This window comes from Rhododendron vialii, chromosome 7a (assembly GCF_030253575.1).
Source record: "Rhododendron vialii isolate Sample 1 chromosome 7a, ASM3025357v1".
In the NCBI taxonomy this organism is placed as follows: domain Eukaryota; kingdom Viridiplantae; phylum Streptophyta; class Magnoliopsida; order Ericales; family Ericaceae; genus Rhododendron; species Rhododendron vialii.
The window spans coordinates 7,435,657-7,453,064 of record NC_080563.1 but is presented as its reverse complement, the minus strand read 5'-3'; the positions used below and the strand labels follow the sequence as shown (position 1 = coordinate 7,453,064).

Genomic DNA, 17,408 nt, shown 5'->3' with positions numbered 1-17,408 from the left:
GATAACCTGAGGGAGTCGAGCTCAGAGAGGTGCTCCTCTTGAGAGTTTTTTTTTTTTTTTTGTAATGTTATTGCGTATGATCCACTAATAGTTAAGCTTCTCTCGTCAATCGTGTGTGAGTGTTTGGTTTTGATCCTTGACGCACAACACGAGTCCACTCAATGAGCTTTAGTACAAGTTTGATTTGGTAAAAAGCAGAACAAAGAGAACTCAAGGGTTAGCAAAGACTTCTTGAAGTGTCGATGATGAAATGGTTCTTTCTAAGCTTTGATGAAGTGTGGATACTCTATGAACACTATGAAACACTTAAACAAAGAAGAAATACCTTAGAATTAGGAGTCTTCATTACCAAATAAAACGTAAAACGTGTTTTAGTGTTAGTGGTATTGATGATTTTTTTAGTTGCCTTGTTTTTACCCAGTTTTCATGAACGAAATACAATTATTTTTATGGTTGGATTCTGCCATCTTTTATTGTTTTAAAAACTTTATTTTTTAATATACAATGGGTCTTGATCGAATTTAAAATGAGAAACATACACGCATTTTACCCAAATGAATCATATTTTGACCCATCAAGGGTAAAATGGTCACTTATTTTGATGTACAACTGATTTTTCATTGAAACTAATTGGTCTAGAAAGTAAATTGGACAACCTTTCTAACGGTCCAAACCACGCACAAATTGGAGTTCGGGAGTGTCCGGAGCAAATTCGCGAAGTTGGACTTGTTGTGATTGTTCATGATGCGCCCGGGGCGCATTGAAAGGCGCTTGGGCGCATACGATTGCACCTAAGGTGCATGAATGCTGCAAAATATACCAAATTTAGCGAACTTGCCCCGGACAATCCCGAACTCTAATTTGCGCGTGGTTTGAACCGTTAGAAAGCATGTCTAATCTACTTTCCTACCGAATTGGTTTCAATGAAAAATAATTTGTGCATCAAAGTACATGACCATTTTACCCTCAATTGGTCAAAAATCAAATTATTTCAGTAAAACTTTTGTATTGCTCTCATTTTAAATCGGATTAAGACCAATTATATAATGATAAATAAGGTTTTCACTGTATTGAAAGATGATGCAAACAAACAATTAAAACAATAAAGTTTTATTTATGAAAAGTTGGCTGAAGGGAGATCGATTCAAAGATCATCGGCGCGATAAAGGCTAAAGTACGTTTTCACAACAAAGGCTAAATTTATCCTGGACTGATTTTTAGTTTTTTTAGTCATTTTTTCACTCCCCAAATTGTTAACCTCACTCCCAAGGAAAGTGTGAAAATCAATATGGAGTTGATTTTCGCACTCCCAACACCCCTTGATAGTGCGGTTAACAATTTGGGAAGTGCAAAAATCACTCCCTTTTTTATACAGAAGATATATTTTCTTAACTAATTTTCTGGTCCAAGAATCAGTTCTCAATCCTTGGTCATGCGATGTGAACCCTCTGCTTGTTACCATTAGTTTAGTTTTCCCTCCATCATTTTTGGTCAACTCTATCGGGGTTTATGCAATTATCGAGTATACCAAGTTATATACTCCTAAACTCAAATTTTCTTGATGTGAACCTAGACTAATTCCTGAGTCTAATTCACCGTCCACTTGTGAGTAGCCTACTTAAAACCGCGACAATGCTCCGTATGAATTAATTCCACAAGTGTTGATAACACAAAGATATTTCAAACACGGAATGTAGGAGAGCGTAAACCTCTAAATCTCAGGCCTTGACTACCAGTTCAACCCCATGGGATTATGATGATATACTAACAATTGAGGTATGCTGGTATGGTAATTTTATCATGTAAAAGCTGAAGTATAGATTCTTTTATTTGAAAATGCAAAGTTAGACCAATTCAATAATCCAAAAACTGAACCTCGTTTCCAGTTTGGGCTATGTTGGTTTTTGTTCATTTAATCATTTTAGATGCCCTTCATCAACAATGAGACAAAGAACAATTCAAACAGACTAATAAGTTAAGAACACTCATTACTCATAATTACAGAGATACATATCGTTGACTCACCTAACCTTTTGATGTTTTAGGGTGGCCAGGTTACGTGTACCTTCATTAATCCTCTAGAGACCAACCTAATTGAGCAGTTCATAGCACGACAGAAAAAGAAAAGAACCGTAACATTGTCTAACCAAACCTACCAAACTATTTATAAGGAGCTGAGAATCTGATGACCCATAAAGTTTTGTGATCTTGATAATGCCTTCAAAAGGTTGTCAAAAATTTTCGCCGATGACCCGCCTTTACTGGTGGCCTCAACTGCTAGTTTCTTCCACTCCATCGCCTTCCTCTTTATCGCTTTACCCTTGTCTCCCTCCATCAACTCGCAAACTAGGCTTTCCACTTCTTCCCTCTCCATATCCTCAGTCATCTTCATCCCGATACCCCATCGGTTATAGCTGTACCGGCAGGTCACTTGATGGTCATGACCAAAATACGGCCAACCGATCATAGGCACTCCAGCACAAATGCTCTCAAGCATTGAGCTAGTTCAAAAATGACTCACGAACACTCCCACAGAAGGGTGGGCAAGAACTTGCTCCTGGGGACCCCATGTGGCTATCAGACCCCTTTCATTAGTCTTTTCCAGGAACTCAAGTGGCAGAGTTGCCAATTGGCCCTTGGCGAAATCTGGTGTAATTATCCAAAGAAATGGCTGGTTTCCATTGCAAATGCCCCAAGCAAACTCACATAGTTGCTGCGGGGTCATGACCGCAAGATCACCAAAGCTTATGTATACAACTGAATTGGGTTTCATGGAGTCGAGCCATTCCAGGCAACGGATTCCGTCCCGGCGTTGATTGAAGGAAACTGATTCGAGATGATCACCGGTGCCAGTGGAAGCCGAGTTGAGCAGCATTTGGAGGGGGCCAATGGCATACACGTGTTGAAACATGGGCTTGATCACTTCGAAAACATCGTGTTCCAGAGCTTCGAATGGTTCGAAGAAGAAAACCGAAGCTTGAAAAGCCTTATTCCCAGAAGCAAAATACATGATTTTGCAAAAGAAGATTTCGGCAACATTCTTACAGATACAAGCAATGGACCAATTCTAAGTTCCATTCGATTCATACATCGCTAGTGGCTAGTTCTAGGGTACTCCCTTTTGTAAGAGTGTCCACAAGGTTCATAGAGCTCTACGTACTTCATTAAATAATTAGAAACCGTTTTATCATTAGGATTCATCCAAGGCAAGACTTGTGGTGAGGGTGAGAGATAACCAGCAAAAGGAGTCGAGCTCAGGGGGGTGCTCCTCTTGAGAGTTTTTTTTTTGTAATGTTATTGTGTATGATCCACTAATAGTTATGTTTCTCTCATCAATTCGTGTGTGAGTGTTTGGTTTTGATCCTCAACGCACAACATGAGTCCACTCAATGAGCTTTAGTACAAGTTTGATTTGGTAAGTTGCTTTTCATTAAGAAAAAACAAACCAAAAAACATGGATCAAAGGGATGTTGGATATCTTCGAGAGTCTAACACAAAAACCTGCCATTTACAAGACAAGGCCCAAACCAAAACAGAAAGAAGAAAGGAATTACAGTGCTGAAAAGCATAACAAAGGGAACTCAAGGGGTAGCAAAGACATCCTGAAGTGTCGATGATGATGAAACGGTTCTTTCTACGCTTTGATGAAGTGTGGATACTCTATGAACACCGTGAAACACTTAAGCAAAGAACAAATGCCTTAGAATCAGGAATTTGATTACCAAATGAAACGTAAAACGTGTTTCAACTTTAGTGGCTTCGACGATTTTTATAGTTGTCTTGTTTCTACCGAGTTTTCATGAACGAAATGCAATTACTTTTATGGTTGGATTCCGCCATCCTTTAGTGCTTTAGAAACACTATTTATTGATATACAAGGGTCTTGATCTAATTTAAAATGAGAAACATACATGCGTTTTACAGGATTGAATTATATTTTGACCCATTAAGGGTAAAATGGTCACTTATTTTGATGTACAAATGATTTTTAAAAGGAACTACTTCTTCTAGAAACTAAATTGGACAAGCTTTCTAACGGTTCAAACCTCAGGCAAATTGGAGTTCAGGAGTGTCCGGAGCAAGTTCGCAAAGTTGGACTTGTTGTGCATGTTCATGATGTGCCTGGGGTGCATTGAGCGGCGCCTGGGCGCATAGGATTGCACCTTAGGCGCATTAATGGTGCAAAACATACCAAAGTTTGCGGACGTGCCCCGGACACACCCTAACTCCAATTTGCGCGTGGTTTGAACCGTTAGAGAGCTTGTCCAATCTACTTTCCTATTGAATCAGTTTTGATGAAAATTATTTTTTACATCAAAATACATGACCATTTTACTCTCAATTGATCAAAAAATAAGTCATTTCAGTATAACACTTGTATTGCTCTCATTTTAAATCGGATTATGACAAATTATATTCTGATAAATAAGGTTTTCACTGTATTAAAAGATGATGGAAACGAACAATTAAAATAATGATATTTTTTTTATGAAAAGTTGTTCAAAAGGAGATCGATTTAGAGATCATCGAAGCGACAAATGCTAAAGTATATTTCCACGCCCATTTCCACATTCTAAGTTCCATTCAATTCATACATCCAAGTTTCTAGTTCTAGGGTACTCCTTCATTTTGTAAGGGTGTCCACAAGGTTCATAGAGCTCTCCAAACTTCGTTAAATAATTAGAAAACGTTTTATCATTAGGATTCATCCAAGGCAAGACTTGTGGTGAGGGTGAGAGATAACCAGCTAAGGGAGTCGAGTTTAGAGGGGTGCTTCTCTTGATAATTTTTTTTGTAATGTTATTGTGTTTGATCCATTAATAGTTAAGTTTCACTCAATTCTTGTGTGAATGTTTGGTTTTGATCCTCAACGCACAACACGAGTCCACTCAATGAGCTTTAGTAGAGGTTTGTTATAGTAATTTGCTTTTCATTAAGACAAAACAAACCAAAAGACATGGTCCAAGGGGATATTGGATATCCTCGAGAGTCTAACACAAAAACCTGTCATGTACAAGGCAAGGCCCAAACCAAAACAAAAAGAAGAAAGGAATTACAATGCTAAAAAGCAGAACAACGAGAACTCAAGGGGTAGCAAAGACTTCCTGAAGTGTCGATGATGATGAAACGGTTCTTTCTATACTTTGATGAAGTATGGATACTCTATGAACAGCGTGAAACACTTAAGCATAGAAGAAATACCTTAGAATCGGGAATTTGATTACCAAATGAAATGTAAAACATGTTTCAACTTTAGTGGCTTCGATGATTTTCATAGTTGTCTTGTTTTTACCCAGTTTTCATGAACGAAACGCAATTACTTTTATGGTTGGATTCCGCCACCCTTTTGTGCTTTAAAAATACTATTTATTGATATACAATGGGGATATATGCGTTTTACCGGATTGAATCATATTTTGACCCATCAAGGGTAAAATGGTCACTTATTTTGATTTACAAAATGATTTTTAAAAGTAACTACTTCGTCTAGAAACTAAATTGGACAAGCTTTCTAACGGTTCAAACTACGTGAAAATTAGAGTTCGGGAGTGTTCGGGGCAAATTCGCAAAGTTGGACTTGTTGTGCATGTTCATGGTGCGCCCGGGGAGCATTGAACGGCACCTGGGCGCATAGGATGCGCCTCGCGCCTAAGGCGCAGTAATGGTGCAAAGCACACTAAATTTTGCGGACATGCCCCGGACACTTCCGAACTCCAATTTATGCGTGGTTTGGACCATTAGAAAGCTTGTCCAGTCTACTTTCCTACTGAACTGGTTTCGATGAAAAATAATATTTATATCAAAATACATGACCATTTTACCCTCATTTGGTCGAAAAACAAATTATTTTAGTAAAACACCCATATCGCTCTCATTTTAAATCGGATTAGGACCAATTATATAATGAAAAATAAGATTTTCATTGTATTGAAAGATGATGGAAATGGACAATTAAAATAATAAAATTTTATTTATGAAAAGTTGGTCGAAGGGAGGCCGATTCAATGATCATCGGAGAAAGAAAGGCTAAAGTACGTTTTTGTGATAAAGTCAGGGAGTGATTTTAGCACTCCCCAAATTGTTAACCGTAACAAATTTGAGAGTGCGGTTAACAATTTGGGGAGTGCAAAAATCACTCCCTTTTTTAAACAGAGTATATATTTTCGTAATTAATTTTCTGGTCCAAGAATAATTCAGTTCTCAATCTTTGGTCATGCGATCTGAACCCTCCGCTCGTTACTATTAGTTTTGCTCTCTCTCTCTCTCTCTCTCTCTCTCTCTCTCTCTCTCTCTCTCTCTCTCTCTCTCTCTCTCTCTCTCTCATATTTTTGGTCAACTCTATTGGGGTGTATACAATTATCGAGTATACCAAGTTATATACTCCAAAACTCAAATTTTGCTGATGTGAACCCAGATTAATTCCTAAGTCTTATTTCACCGTCTACTTGTGAGGAGCCTACTTAAAACCGCGACCAAGCTCTATATGAACTAATCCCACTAGAGTTGATAACGCAAGGAGATTTCGAACACGAAATGTAGGAGGAAGGTGAACCTCTAAATCTCAAGCCTTGACCACCGGCTCAACCCGATGGGATTATGATGATATTCTAACAAATGAGGTATGGTAATTTTATCAGTAAATGCAAAAGTTATACCAATTCAATAATTCAAAAACTGAATCTGGTTTCCACTTTGGGCTGTGTTGATTGTTGTTCATTTAAATAATTTCAGATGCCCTTCATCAACAATGATGCAATTTCCTTTTATTGCCAATAAAAGCACCAGAAACCATACTTATGAAAGGAGTCAAAGAACAATTCAAACTGACAAGTGTTGTACCAATAAAATAAAGTAAGAACACTCATTACTCATAGTTTAAGGCCAATTTATGTGCACCTCCATTAATTCCCTGGAGACCAACCTAATTGAGCAGTTCATAGCAAGACAGGAAAAGAAAAGAACCATAACATTCACTAACTTAACCTACCAAACTTATTATAAAGAGCTGAGAATCTGATGACCCATGAAGTTTTGTGATCTTGATAATGCTTTCAAAAGGTTGTTGAAATTTTTCGTGGATGACCTGCCTTTACTGGTGGCCTCAACTACAAGTTTCTTCCACTCCATCGCCTTCCTCTTCATCGCTTTACCCTCGTCTCCCTCCATCAACTAGCGAACTAGGCTTTCCACTTCTTCCCTCTCCATATCCTCGTTGATCTTCATCCCGATACTCCATTGGTTACAGCTGTACCGGCAGGTCACTTGATGGTCATGACCAAAATACGGCCAACCGATCATAGGCACTCCAGCACAAATGCTCTCAAGCATTGAGCTAGTCCCAAAATGACTCACGAACACTCCCACTGAAGGGTGGGCAAGAACTTGCTCCTGGGGGCACCATGTGGCTATCAGACCCCTTTCTTTAGTCTTTTCCAAAAATTCAAGTGGCAGAGTCGCCAATTGGCCCTTGGCGAAATCTGGTGTAATCATCCAAAGAAATGGCTGGTTGCTATTGCAAATGCCCAAGGCAAACTCACATAGTTGTCGCGGGGTCATGACCGCGAGATCACCAAAGCTTATGTATACAACTGAATTGGGTTCCATGGACTCTAGCTATTTCAGGCAACGGATTTCGTCTCCACGTTGATTGAAGGGAACTGATTCAAGATGATCATCGGAGCCAGTGGTAGCCGAGTTGAGCAGCATTTGGAGGGGGCCAACGGCGTACACATGTTGAAACATGGGCTTGATTGCGTCAAAGACATCGTGTTCCAGAGCTTTGAATGTTTCGAAGATGATACCCGAAGCTTGGAAAGCCTACTCTGCTTCTCCATCAAGGAAGCCATTCTCGTATAGCTTAGCATGTGGGATGTCACTCAGACGGATGTTTTTCAATACGGAGGTCGAGTCTAGAACAATGTCCAGTTGCTCATCTGTAAATCAGTTCAAAATTGTTAGCTAGCTTGAAATAGATGCAACTCATTCAAAAGATATACATGTTTTGTGGTGTTCAATGGGATTTACCTTTAGGTGGCATTAGACGTATCCCATGAAGGCACAAGCATTTGGAACCCAAAGGAGATAGCCAGGGATCCCCAGTTCTCTTGAAATCATAATGTTGAAAGGCATCAAACCATCTGATACGATACAACTCACCATCTTGCACCAGTTCAGTCTCGTAATGAGATGGTGCAGTGGCAGCAAGAATTTTTCCCTGGCAGACTGACAAAGCAAGTGGTAGTAGTCCGGGGTAGTAGCCGGAGGAGGAGGAGGAGGGAGGATGGCGGGGATGGTTTCAAAGCGGAAGTTGCGGAGATTGGCAATGGATTTGAGGGCACCGGATGTAAGCATTGGCTTGATGTGGTCATTAATTGGGTAAGGGATGCACAGGACATGGGGTTTGTTAGGGTTCATTCTGGTCACTGTAGAAGAAGAAGCCATGGCTGTATTCTCACTCCTATTCCTTGCTAGCTAGCTACTCAATTGCAGCACAAAGGAATGTTTGCCTCGTTTTAGTTTCGATAGCACGTTAGTTGTGCATTTATATCCTGGCTCTGGCTGAGTTTTAGTATTCTATAATGTATATAGATATTTACTTGATTAATTTGTTGATTGATCCAATAGTAGTTTAGTACTCGTCCAGAGCACTGGCTGGTGTATTTAAATTTTAAAATGTTGATTCTTACGATCTTACTTTTTTAGGTTTAAATTATAATGGAACAACAAAAAAGAAGAGAGGAATTTTATCGTTCTTCAAACCAACTGTGAATATCAGGAATTGATAGGGTACGTTTTTGTACTTTTCTTTTGTTTATTTTGAACATTTGCGTATTTATGTATAAGTTTCTGTTTTTTTGGTTTTTATATATAATTTGGTTAGCCCTGGATAGAATAATTTCCTTGCTCTACCCTTGGTTGAAGAAGTCTTTCAATGAACGCTAAGCAATGTCGGGTACGTTAGGGTGAGACCATACGTTCAAAATGTACGGCTCGAGTTCTTGATTGTGGGTTCAAACTTTTTCCGAACATCCACACGTACGCTAACAATGTACTTATTTCTTAGCTATTAGTACCTCCGCAATCAAACCTCGACGTAGTCCGCGCGCAGGACACCCAGAGGAGTCAAGAACTGGACATGGATAGCATTGCACTCCCTTCTTCGCAAATAAGGTCCCTCCAGGCTCCATGCAAGTAGATTAGGAAGGCGAAGGTCAACTGCTCAGGAGTCACAGGGATTGTTTGTTTTTAGATTTAGAAGGAGTTTTGAGTGGAGAGAGATAGATAAAGAAAATGTATTAGGGACCGTGCGCAGGGTTTTCAAAGCCCCCAAACAAACAAGCTCTATCGATGGATCTGATCCTTCTTGAAAGTCGTTGCCAGCCTGGTGTGCCGAAAGCCACCACCTGAGACAAGCTGGGGCACCACCCCACCCCCAAAAGCTGCTCGAAAGTGCCCGGCCACCGGCCCAAGCGGGCGCAACACAGAAGAGGGTAGCTTGGCTTCAACGATTTTTGTAATGGTCTTGTTTCTAGTATATTTATGGTTGGATTCTGCTATCTTTTACTACTTTAAAAACACTATCTATTGATATGTGATGGGTCTTTATCCAATTTAAATTTGAGAAAGATAATCATGTTTTACCAGAATGAATCTTATTTTGACCCATTGAGGGTAAGATGGTCACTTTCTTTGATGTACAAATGATTTTTTATCCAAACTACTTGGGATAGAAAGTAAATTGGACAAACTTTCTAACGGTTCAAACCACTCGCAAATTGGAGTTCAGGAGTATCCGGAGCAAGTCTGCAAAGTTTGACATGTTTTGCAACATTAATGCGCCTCAGGCGCAATCCTGAACACTACAAACAAGTCTAACTTTGCGAACTTGCCCCGGACACTCCCGAACTCCGATTTGTGAGTGGTTTGAACCGTTAGAAAGCTTGTCCAATCTACTTTCCTACCGAATTGGTTTCGATGAAATATATTTTGTCCATCAAAATACATGACCATTTTACCCTCAACTGGTCAAAAAATAAATCATTTTAGTAAAATGCTCATATCGTTCTCATTTTAAATCGGATTAGGACATATTATATAATGTTAAATAAGGTTTTCACTTTATTAAAAGTTGATGGAAACAAACAATTAAAATAATGATATTTTATTTATGAAATGTTGGTCGGAGGGAGACCACTTCTAAGATTATCGGAGCGACAAAGGCTAAAGGACGCTTTGCCGTCCATTTACACATTCTATGTTCCATTTGATGCACACATCACTAGTTATAGGGTACTCTCTCATTCTGTAAGAGTGTCCATAAGGTTCATAAGACTCTCCACACTTCATTAAATAATCGAAAACCATTTTATAATAAGGATTCACTCAAAGTGAGCCAGACGTGTGGGGAGGGTGAGAAATAAGCAAATGGAGTCGAGCTCAGAGGGCTGCTACTCTAGAGAGTGTTTCTGTAATGTTAATGGTATGATCAAATATTAGTTAAGTTTCTCTCATCAATTCATGTGTGAGTGTTTGGTTTTGATCATCGATGCAACATCTTAGTACACTACACCACCGTCACTTCACCGTCATTTTCACCCCAACCGAACACACAAAATAGTTTCAAATGAACGCAATGGTAAAATCAACAGACACACTTCGGAAACATAATCTCCACCATCAACTAATACATTAAGAATATTTCACAATCTAAACATTTTGAGGACTTTACCAATGTATTCGGGTTGAGAATATATATATTTTCCCTAATACACAATGTTAGGAATTTGTTGTGGCGGCACTAAAGATTGTAGTTGTAATGTGGTTGTAGTAGATTAAAATATAGAAGATATTGTCAATCCTTTTCGGTGCTCTCGTTTGGAATTATTCTCAATTTTTGTTGTGCTGATAGTTTTAGACACCCATTTTTTAATTTGAAAATATTTAAGTCTACTTTGGGCGAATGTCGATGATGAAACGGTTTTTCCTAAACTTTGATGAAGTGTGGATACTTTATGAACGTTGTGGTACGCTTATGCAAAGAAGAATTACCTTAGAATTAGGAATTTGATTACCAAATGAAGCATAGAACGTGTTTTAGTATTAGTGGGCTTCGACAATTTTTGTAGTTGTCTTGTTTCTACCCAATTTTCATAAACGAAAGGTAAATATCTTTATGGTTGGATTCTGCCATCTTTTAGTACTTTAAAAACACTGTTTATTGATGGGTCTTGATCCAATTTAAAATGAGAAACATACACGTGTTTTTCTGAAATGTATCTTATTTTTACCCATCGAGGATAAAATGGTCGCTTCCTTTGATGTACAAATGATTTTTAATACAAACTACTTGGGTTAGAAAGTAGATTGAACAAGCTTGCTATTGGTTCAAACCATGCGCAAATAGGAGTTTGGGAGTGTTCGGAGTAAGTCCGCAAAATTTGGTATGTTTTGGAGCATTAATGCGCCTCAGGCGCAATCCTATAAGCCCACGCACACTTCAATGCGTCCCGAGCGCATCCTGAACACTGCACTGCAAGTCCATTCTGACAAGTGTGGTTTTGGGAAAGATGAGGCTCGCTTCGCTTCTGGTGGCTTTAAACATCAAAGAAATCCTCAACCACACAGCTCTTAACTTTTCCTTTTCAAGTCACCATAACCAGCCTCGCCACAGAAGTTGGGGCCAGTTGCGTTATGTATTGAGGTTGACATTTGAGGGTCTCTTCGGGCGAGCGTTCCTCTTTCTTCTGGAGCCGAGGATTGCTTGAAGCTTCTCTACTCACGCGAGGGTTTCTTTATTTTGGGAGTCGGCGTTAATGCCTCCGAATAAATTGGGATGCAATGCTTCTATCTTATCTGCTTTTATTTTTTGGAATTGGATTTTTTTTCCTTCAGTATCCTAATTCATATCATCATCCTTTGGCATAGAACTGAAAGTGAGGCTGTTTTTAGCATTTTCCTTCTACATATGTCGGAAGATATGTATATCACGTGAGTGTCCGCGCACAAGCGCATAGCAGATTTGAGTAAAGGCTCCATTTGATTCCAAACACTCCAATGGAAAATGCAAAGCTATCAGGGATAGGCAGAAGATGGTGGATGCATTGCGTATTGCTTACTGCCCTTGCTGGGTGCATAGGATTGTGCCTGAGGTGCATTAATGCTGCAAAACATACCAAACTTTTCGAACTTGTCCCGGACGCTCCCGAACTCCAATTTGCGTGTGGTTTGAACTGTTAGAAAGCTTGTCCAATCTACTTTCCTACTGAATCAGTTTTGATGAAAATGACCAATTTACCCTCAATTGATCAAAAAATAAGTCATTTTAGTATAACTCTCGTATCACTCTCATTTTAAATCGGATTAAGACAAATTATACAATGATAAATAAGGTTTTCACTGTATTAAAAGATGATGGAAACAAACAATTAAAATAATGATATTTTATATTTGAAAAGTTGTTCAAAAGGAGATCGATTCAAAGATCATCGAAGCGATAAATGCTAAAGTTTTTTGCGCTCATTTCCACATTCTAAATTCCATTCGATTCATACATCCCCAGTTCTTGGGTAGTCCTTCATTTTGTAAGAGTGTCCATTGGTTCATAGAGCTCTCCACACTTCATTAACTAATCAGAAACCATTTCATCATCAGGATTCACCACAGGCAGACTTGTGGTGAGGGTGAGAGATAACCTAAGGGAGTTGAGCTCAGAGGGGTGCTCCTCTTGAGATTTTTTTTTTTTTTGAATGTTATTGTGTATGATCCACTAGTAGTTAAGTTTCTCTCATCAATTGGTGTGTGAGTGTTTGGTTTTGATCCTTGACGCACAACACGAATCCACTCAATGAGCTTTAGTACAAGTTTGATTTGGTAAGTTGCTTTTCACTAAGAAAAAACAAACCAAAAAAACATGGACCAAGAAGATGTTGGATATCTTTGAGAGTCTAACACAAAAACCTGCCATGTACAAGACAAGGCCCAAACCAAAACAAAAAGAAGAAAGGAATTACAATGCTAAAAAGCATAACAAAGGGAACTCAAGGGGTAGCAAAGGCTTCCTGAAGTGTCGATGATGAATCGGTTCTTTCTACACATTGATGAAATGTGGATACTCTATGAACACCGAGAAAAACTTAAGCAAAGTAGAAATACCTTAGAATTAGGAATTTGATTACCAAATGAAACGTAAAACGTGTTCCAGTTTTAGTGGCTTCAACGATTTATATAGTTGTCTTATTTCTACCCAGTTTTCATGAACGAAATGCACTTACTTTTATGGTTGGATTCCGCCATCATTTAGTGCTTTAGAAACACTAATTATTGATATACAAAGGGTCTTGATCCAATTTAAAATGAAAAACATACATGTGTTTTACCGGATTGAATCATATTTTGACTCATCAAGGGTAAAATGGTCAATTATTTTGATGTACAAATGATTTTTAAATGGAACTACTTTGTCTAGAAACGAAATTGGACAGACCTTCTAACGGTTCAAACCACGCACGAATTGGATTTCGGGAGTGTCTGGAGCAAGTTCGCAAAGTTGAACTTGTTCTGCATGTTCATGATGCGCCTGGGGCGCATTTAACGGCGCCTGGGCGAATAGGATTGCGCCTGAGGCGCATTAATGGTGCAAAACATACCAAACTTTGCGGACGTGCCCTGGACACTCCTGAACTCCAATTTGCCCGTGGTTTGAACCATTAGAAAGCTTTTTCAATCAAGTTTCCCTACCGAATTGGTTTCTTCGAAAAATAATTTGTACATCAAAATACATGACCATTTAACTCTCAATTGGTCGAAAATCAAATTATTTCAGTAAAACGTTCGTATCGCTCTCCTTTTAAATCAGATTAAGACCAATTATACAATGTTAAATAAGGTTTTTACTGTATTGAAAGACGATGCAAACGAACAATTAAATAAGATTTTCGCCGAAGACCCGCCTTTACATTTGGCCTCAACTTCTAGTTTCTCCCACTCCATTGCCTTCCTCTTCATCGCTTTACCCACGCCCCCCTCCATCAACTCACGAACTAGACTTTCCACTTCTTCCCTCTCCATATGCTCGTTGATCTTCATCCCGATACGCCATCGGTTACAGCTATACCGGCAGGTCTCTTGATCGTCATGACCAAAATACAAACCGATCATAGGCACTCTAGAACAAATGCTCTCAAGCATTGAGCTAGTCCCAAAATGACTCACAAACACTCCGACTGAAGGGTGGGCAAGAGCTTGCTCCTGGGGGCTCCATGTGGCTATCAGACCTCGTTCTTTGGTCTTCTCCAAGAACTCGAGTGGCAGAGTTGCCAATTGGCCCTTGGCAAAATCTGATGTAATTACCCGAAGAAATGGCTGGTTTCCATTGCAAATGCCCCAAGCAAACTCACATAGTTGCTGCGGGGTCATGACCGCAAGATCACCAAAGCTTATGTATACAACTGAATTGGGTTTCAAGGAGTCGAGCCATTCCAGGCAACCGATTCCGTCCCCGCATTAATTGAAGGAAACTGATTCGAGATGATCACCGGTGCCGGTGGAAGCCGAGTTGAGCGGCATTTGGAGGGTGCCAACGGCATATACGTGTTGAAACGTGGGCTTGATCGCATCGAAAACATCGTGTTCCAGAGCTTCGAATGTTTTGAAGATGAAAACCGAAGTTTGGAAAGCCTCCTCTACCCAATCTTCTTTTTCCCAGAGGCAAAATACATGACTTTGCAAAAGAAGTTTTCGGCAACATTCTTACAGATACAAGCAATGGACCAATTCTAAGTTCCATTCGATTCATACATCCCTAGTGGCTAGTTCTAGGGTACTCCATTTTGTAAGAGTGTCCACAAGGTTCATAGAGCTCTACGTACTTCATTAAATAATTGGAAACCGTTTTATCATTAGGATTCATCCAAGGCAAGACTTGTGGTGAGGGTGAGAAATAACCAGATGAGGGAGTCGAGCTCAGAGTGGTGCTCCTCTTGAGAGTTTTTTTAGTAATGTTATTGTGTATGATCCACTAATAGTTAAGTTTCTCTCGTCAATTCGTGTGTGAGTGTTTGGTTTTGATCCTCGACGCACAACACGAGTCCACTCAATGAGCTTTAGTATAAGTTTGATTTGGTAAGTTGCTTTTCACTAAGAAAAAACATACCAAAAAAACATCAGGAAATTACTGGCCGGCCCTGTTTTTTAGTTGGGGCTCCTTCCGAACCCCCTTTTGTAATTTGTATTCCGTGCAGCCCCTTTATAGGGGTTGTTTTACAATTTTACCCGTTTTCCTATCGTTTTAATTGTTTGGGTCTTTTCCTTCGTTTATAACTCGATCGGCGCATGAGTCGATCACTTACGAGGACGCCTGGCAATGAGGAGAGAGGATTGCAGGATTGCAGCGAGAGGAGTAGATCGAGGAGTAGATCGAAGGTGATTGTAACAGTGATCGAACAGAATATTTTACAGTCGTAAGCAATGGTGAGTAAATTATAATAATTGAGATGCTGAATCAGTAAATTGTAAGCAAAGGTGATTGTTTTTTTGATTATTTGTCTTTCTCGTTAGTGTTTAAGGGAAAGAAGAATGAGATTTGGTTAACGGTGTTAATTTAAGCTAGAATGAGTTTTTGTTATCAGTCGGTGTGAGTTCTGGTTTGAAGTTAAGCTAGATTATTTGATGTTCTCGTTATAGTCTTGTGAATTGTGTGTTATAGGGGATGGTAGTTGCGTATTATGTATTATCAATTACTGTTTGGTGTGAATTTAAGCCAGAATGAGTAAACAGTTGGTGCGAGTTGTGGATAGGGCTAATAGGTGATGTGAATTGTTCGTTATAGTGTTGTGAATTGTGTTACAGGCTAGTTCGTAATATGTTTTAACATTCCTGTTTGGTGTGAATTGTGTCATGCAGTTGGTGTGAATTATTATTTTAATTTTGGATTGTGTGTTATGGTGGGGAGTATGTGCATGGGAGGGGGTGTGAATTGTTAAATTTGGTTCGTGAATTTTGTAGTTTTTGTGATTTATGAGTTTCGTGTGTTCATTTCTTTTCCATTTTTTTTGTTGATAGGGTGTGATTTCCGAGAATTCAGTCATCTTGATGTGTAAATGCAGTTTGCGTACTATTCCAATAAAGTGTTGCCGGTCTTTCACGTCGTACATGGATTTGGTCGACAAATTGTGCTTCAAGTTCAGTGGGTTGAGATTCGATTCAGTGAGGCTTTTTTATAATCTACGGGATTATGATGGCTGTGTTTTGGAGAATGATGATGATTTGGAGGTAATGTCTTCTTTAGCTGGTTGTTATGGTGTTGAAGTAATTGACGTTACAGTTGTAAATTCTGGTGGCAGTAATGGTTGTTTTGGGAGTGATGTTATGGCTATTGGAGTTGATTGTTGTGAGACTAGTTGTTTGACTACTGATGTTGGGTCTGTTGGACTTTGTGGTGGTAGTAGTGGCAGTTATGGTAGTATTTTTACTAGTTCAAAAGGGAAAAGGTCAACTGTTAGTTGTTTGACTACTGATGTTGCGTTTGTTGGACTTTGTGGTGGTAGTAGTGACAGTTATGGTAGTAGTTTCACCAGTTCAAAGGGGAAAGGGCAAGGTGTAAGTGGAAGCAATGATGGTTTGTGTACTGATGTTGGAAGTTGCAGCATTTCGAAAGGGAAAGGTTTAGGTGTTATTCGTTCGGAATGGAGGTTGGATGTTGAGAAAGAGAGAGACTTACTACCCACATTTTGTCAATATCAGGATCGTGCATTACTGTCTGACGGTTGGCGTCATTATATCAAAGAAGTTAACCAGAAGTTTGAGAGCGGTGCAGTTGAGTTTCGTGATAAATTGGCAAAGTTTGCAATATTTTATGGTTTTGAGTATAGTTTTGCAAAGAATGAAAAGGATAGGGTGACTGCATTTTGTAAGGATGCAGATTGTAAGTGGAGAGTGCATGCGAGGTTGGACAAGGTCAGCAGTTATTTTTATATACGTAGTTTTGATGATATCCACTCGTGTGGTGCTTCTGTCCTTACCACAAAGCATTCGCGGGCTTCGTCCAGTATGATTGGAAGATTAATGAGTGCTCATATTTGAACCACACCGCAGAAACGCCCGGTCGATGTAGTTAGTTCACTGAAGGGTTTGTATGGGGTGGATGTTCCATATAAACGAGCTTGGGAGGGTGTTGAGAAGGGGAGGTCTGAAGCCTTTGGGGATTATGATGCATCCTTTGATGAATTACGGTGGTATCGTGAGGCTGTTAGGAATTCTGATCCTGAAAGCGTGTTTGAAATAGAGGTAGACACTGAAACGAATCGATTTCAAAGGTTGTTTGTTGCGTTCAGTGCATGTATTTCTGGTTTTAAACATTTGAGGCCCCTTTTGTTTGTCGATGGTACATTTTTGAAGGGAAACTTCAAGGG

At 39.4% G+C, this 17,408-nt stretch overlaps 3 protein-coding genes across 3 annotated transcripts; all 3 read right to left on the bottom strand.

Moving 5' to 3' along the window:
* Nucleotides 1–2,506: 2,506 nt before the first annotated feature.
* LOC131332603 (7-deoxyloganetin glucosyltransferase-like) lies at nucleotides 2,507–7,167 on the bottom strand. The gene is made up of 3 exons (XM_058366903.1): nucleotides 7,085–7,167; nucleotides 6,898–6,922; nucleotides 2,507–3,040 (listed from the first exon to the last, which is right to left on the bottom strand). Exons 1-3 carry the CDS (start codon nucleotides 7,165–7,167, stop codon nucleotides 2,507–2,509), a joined length of 642 nt encoding a protein of 213 aa, XP_058222886.1.
* LOC131332602 (7-deoxyloganetin glucosyltransferase-like) lies at nucleotides 6,904–7,605 on the bottom strand. Its single transcript, XM_058366902.1, has one exon. The coding sequence runs from the start codon at nucleotides 7,603–7,605 to the stop codon at nucleotides 7,171–7,173; it is 435 nt and encodes a 144-aa protein (XP_058222885.1). The 3' UTR covers nucleotides 6,904–7,170.
* Nucleotides 7,606–13,866: 6,261 nt separating this feature from the next.
* Nucleotides 13,867–14,415, bottom strand: LOC131332601 (7-deoxyloganetin glucosyltransferase-like). Its single transcript, XM_058366901.1, has one exon. The coding sequence runs from the start codon at nucleotides 14,413–14,415 to the stop codon at nucleotides 13,867–13,869; it is 549 nt and encodes a 182-aa protein (XP_058222884.1).
* Nucleotides 14,416–17,408: the final 2,993 nt, after the last annotated feature.

What these genes read in the sequence shown, in the direction of transcription:
- LOC131332603 (XM_058366903.1), bottom strand. Translation starts at nt 7,167, where the DNA reads ATGGAGGGAGACGAGGGTAAAGCGATGAAGAGGAAGGCGATGGAGTGG. An exon ending in GAGGCCACCAGTAAAGGCAG is followed by an intron (nt 6,923 to 7,084) that starts GTCATCCACGAA and finishes CTGCTCAATTAG; the next exon opens with GTTGGTCTCCAGGGAATTAA. An exon ending in TCTCCAGGGAATTAATGGAG is followed by an intron (nt 3,041 to 6,897) that starts GTGCACATAAAT and finishes TGTATCTGTAAG; the next exon opens with AATGTTGCCGAAATCTTCTT.
- LOC131332602 (XM_058366902.1), bottom strand. Translation starts at nt 7,605, where the DNA reads ATGGAACCCAATTCAGTTGTATACATAAGCTTTGGTGATCTCGCGGTC.
- LOC131332601 (XM_058366901.1), bottom strand. Translation starts at nt 14,415, where the DNA reads ATGACCCCGCAGCAACTATGTGAGTTTGCTTGGGGCATTTGCAATGGA.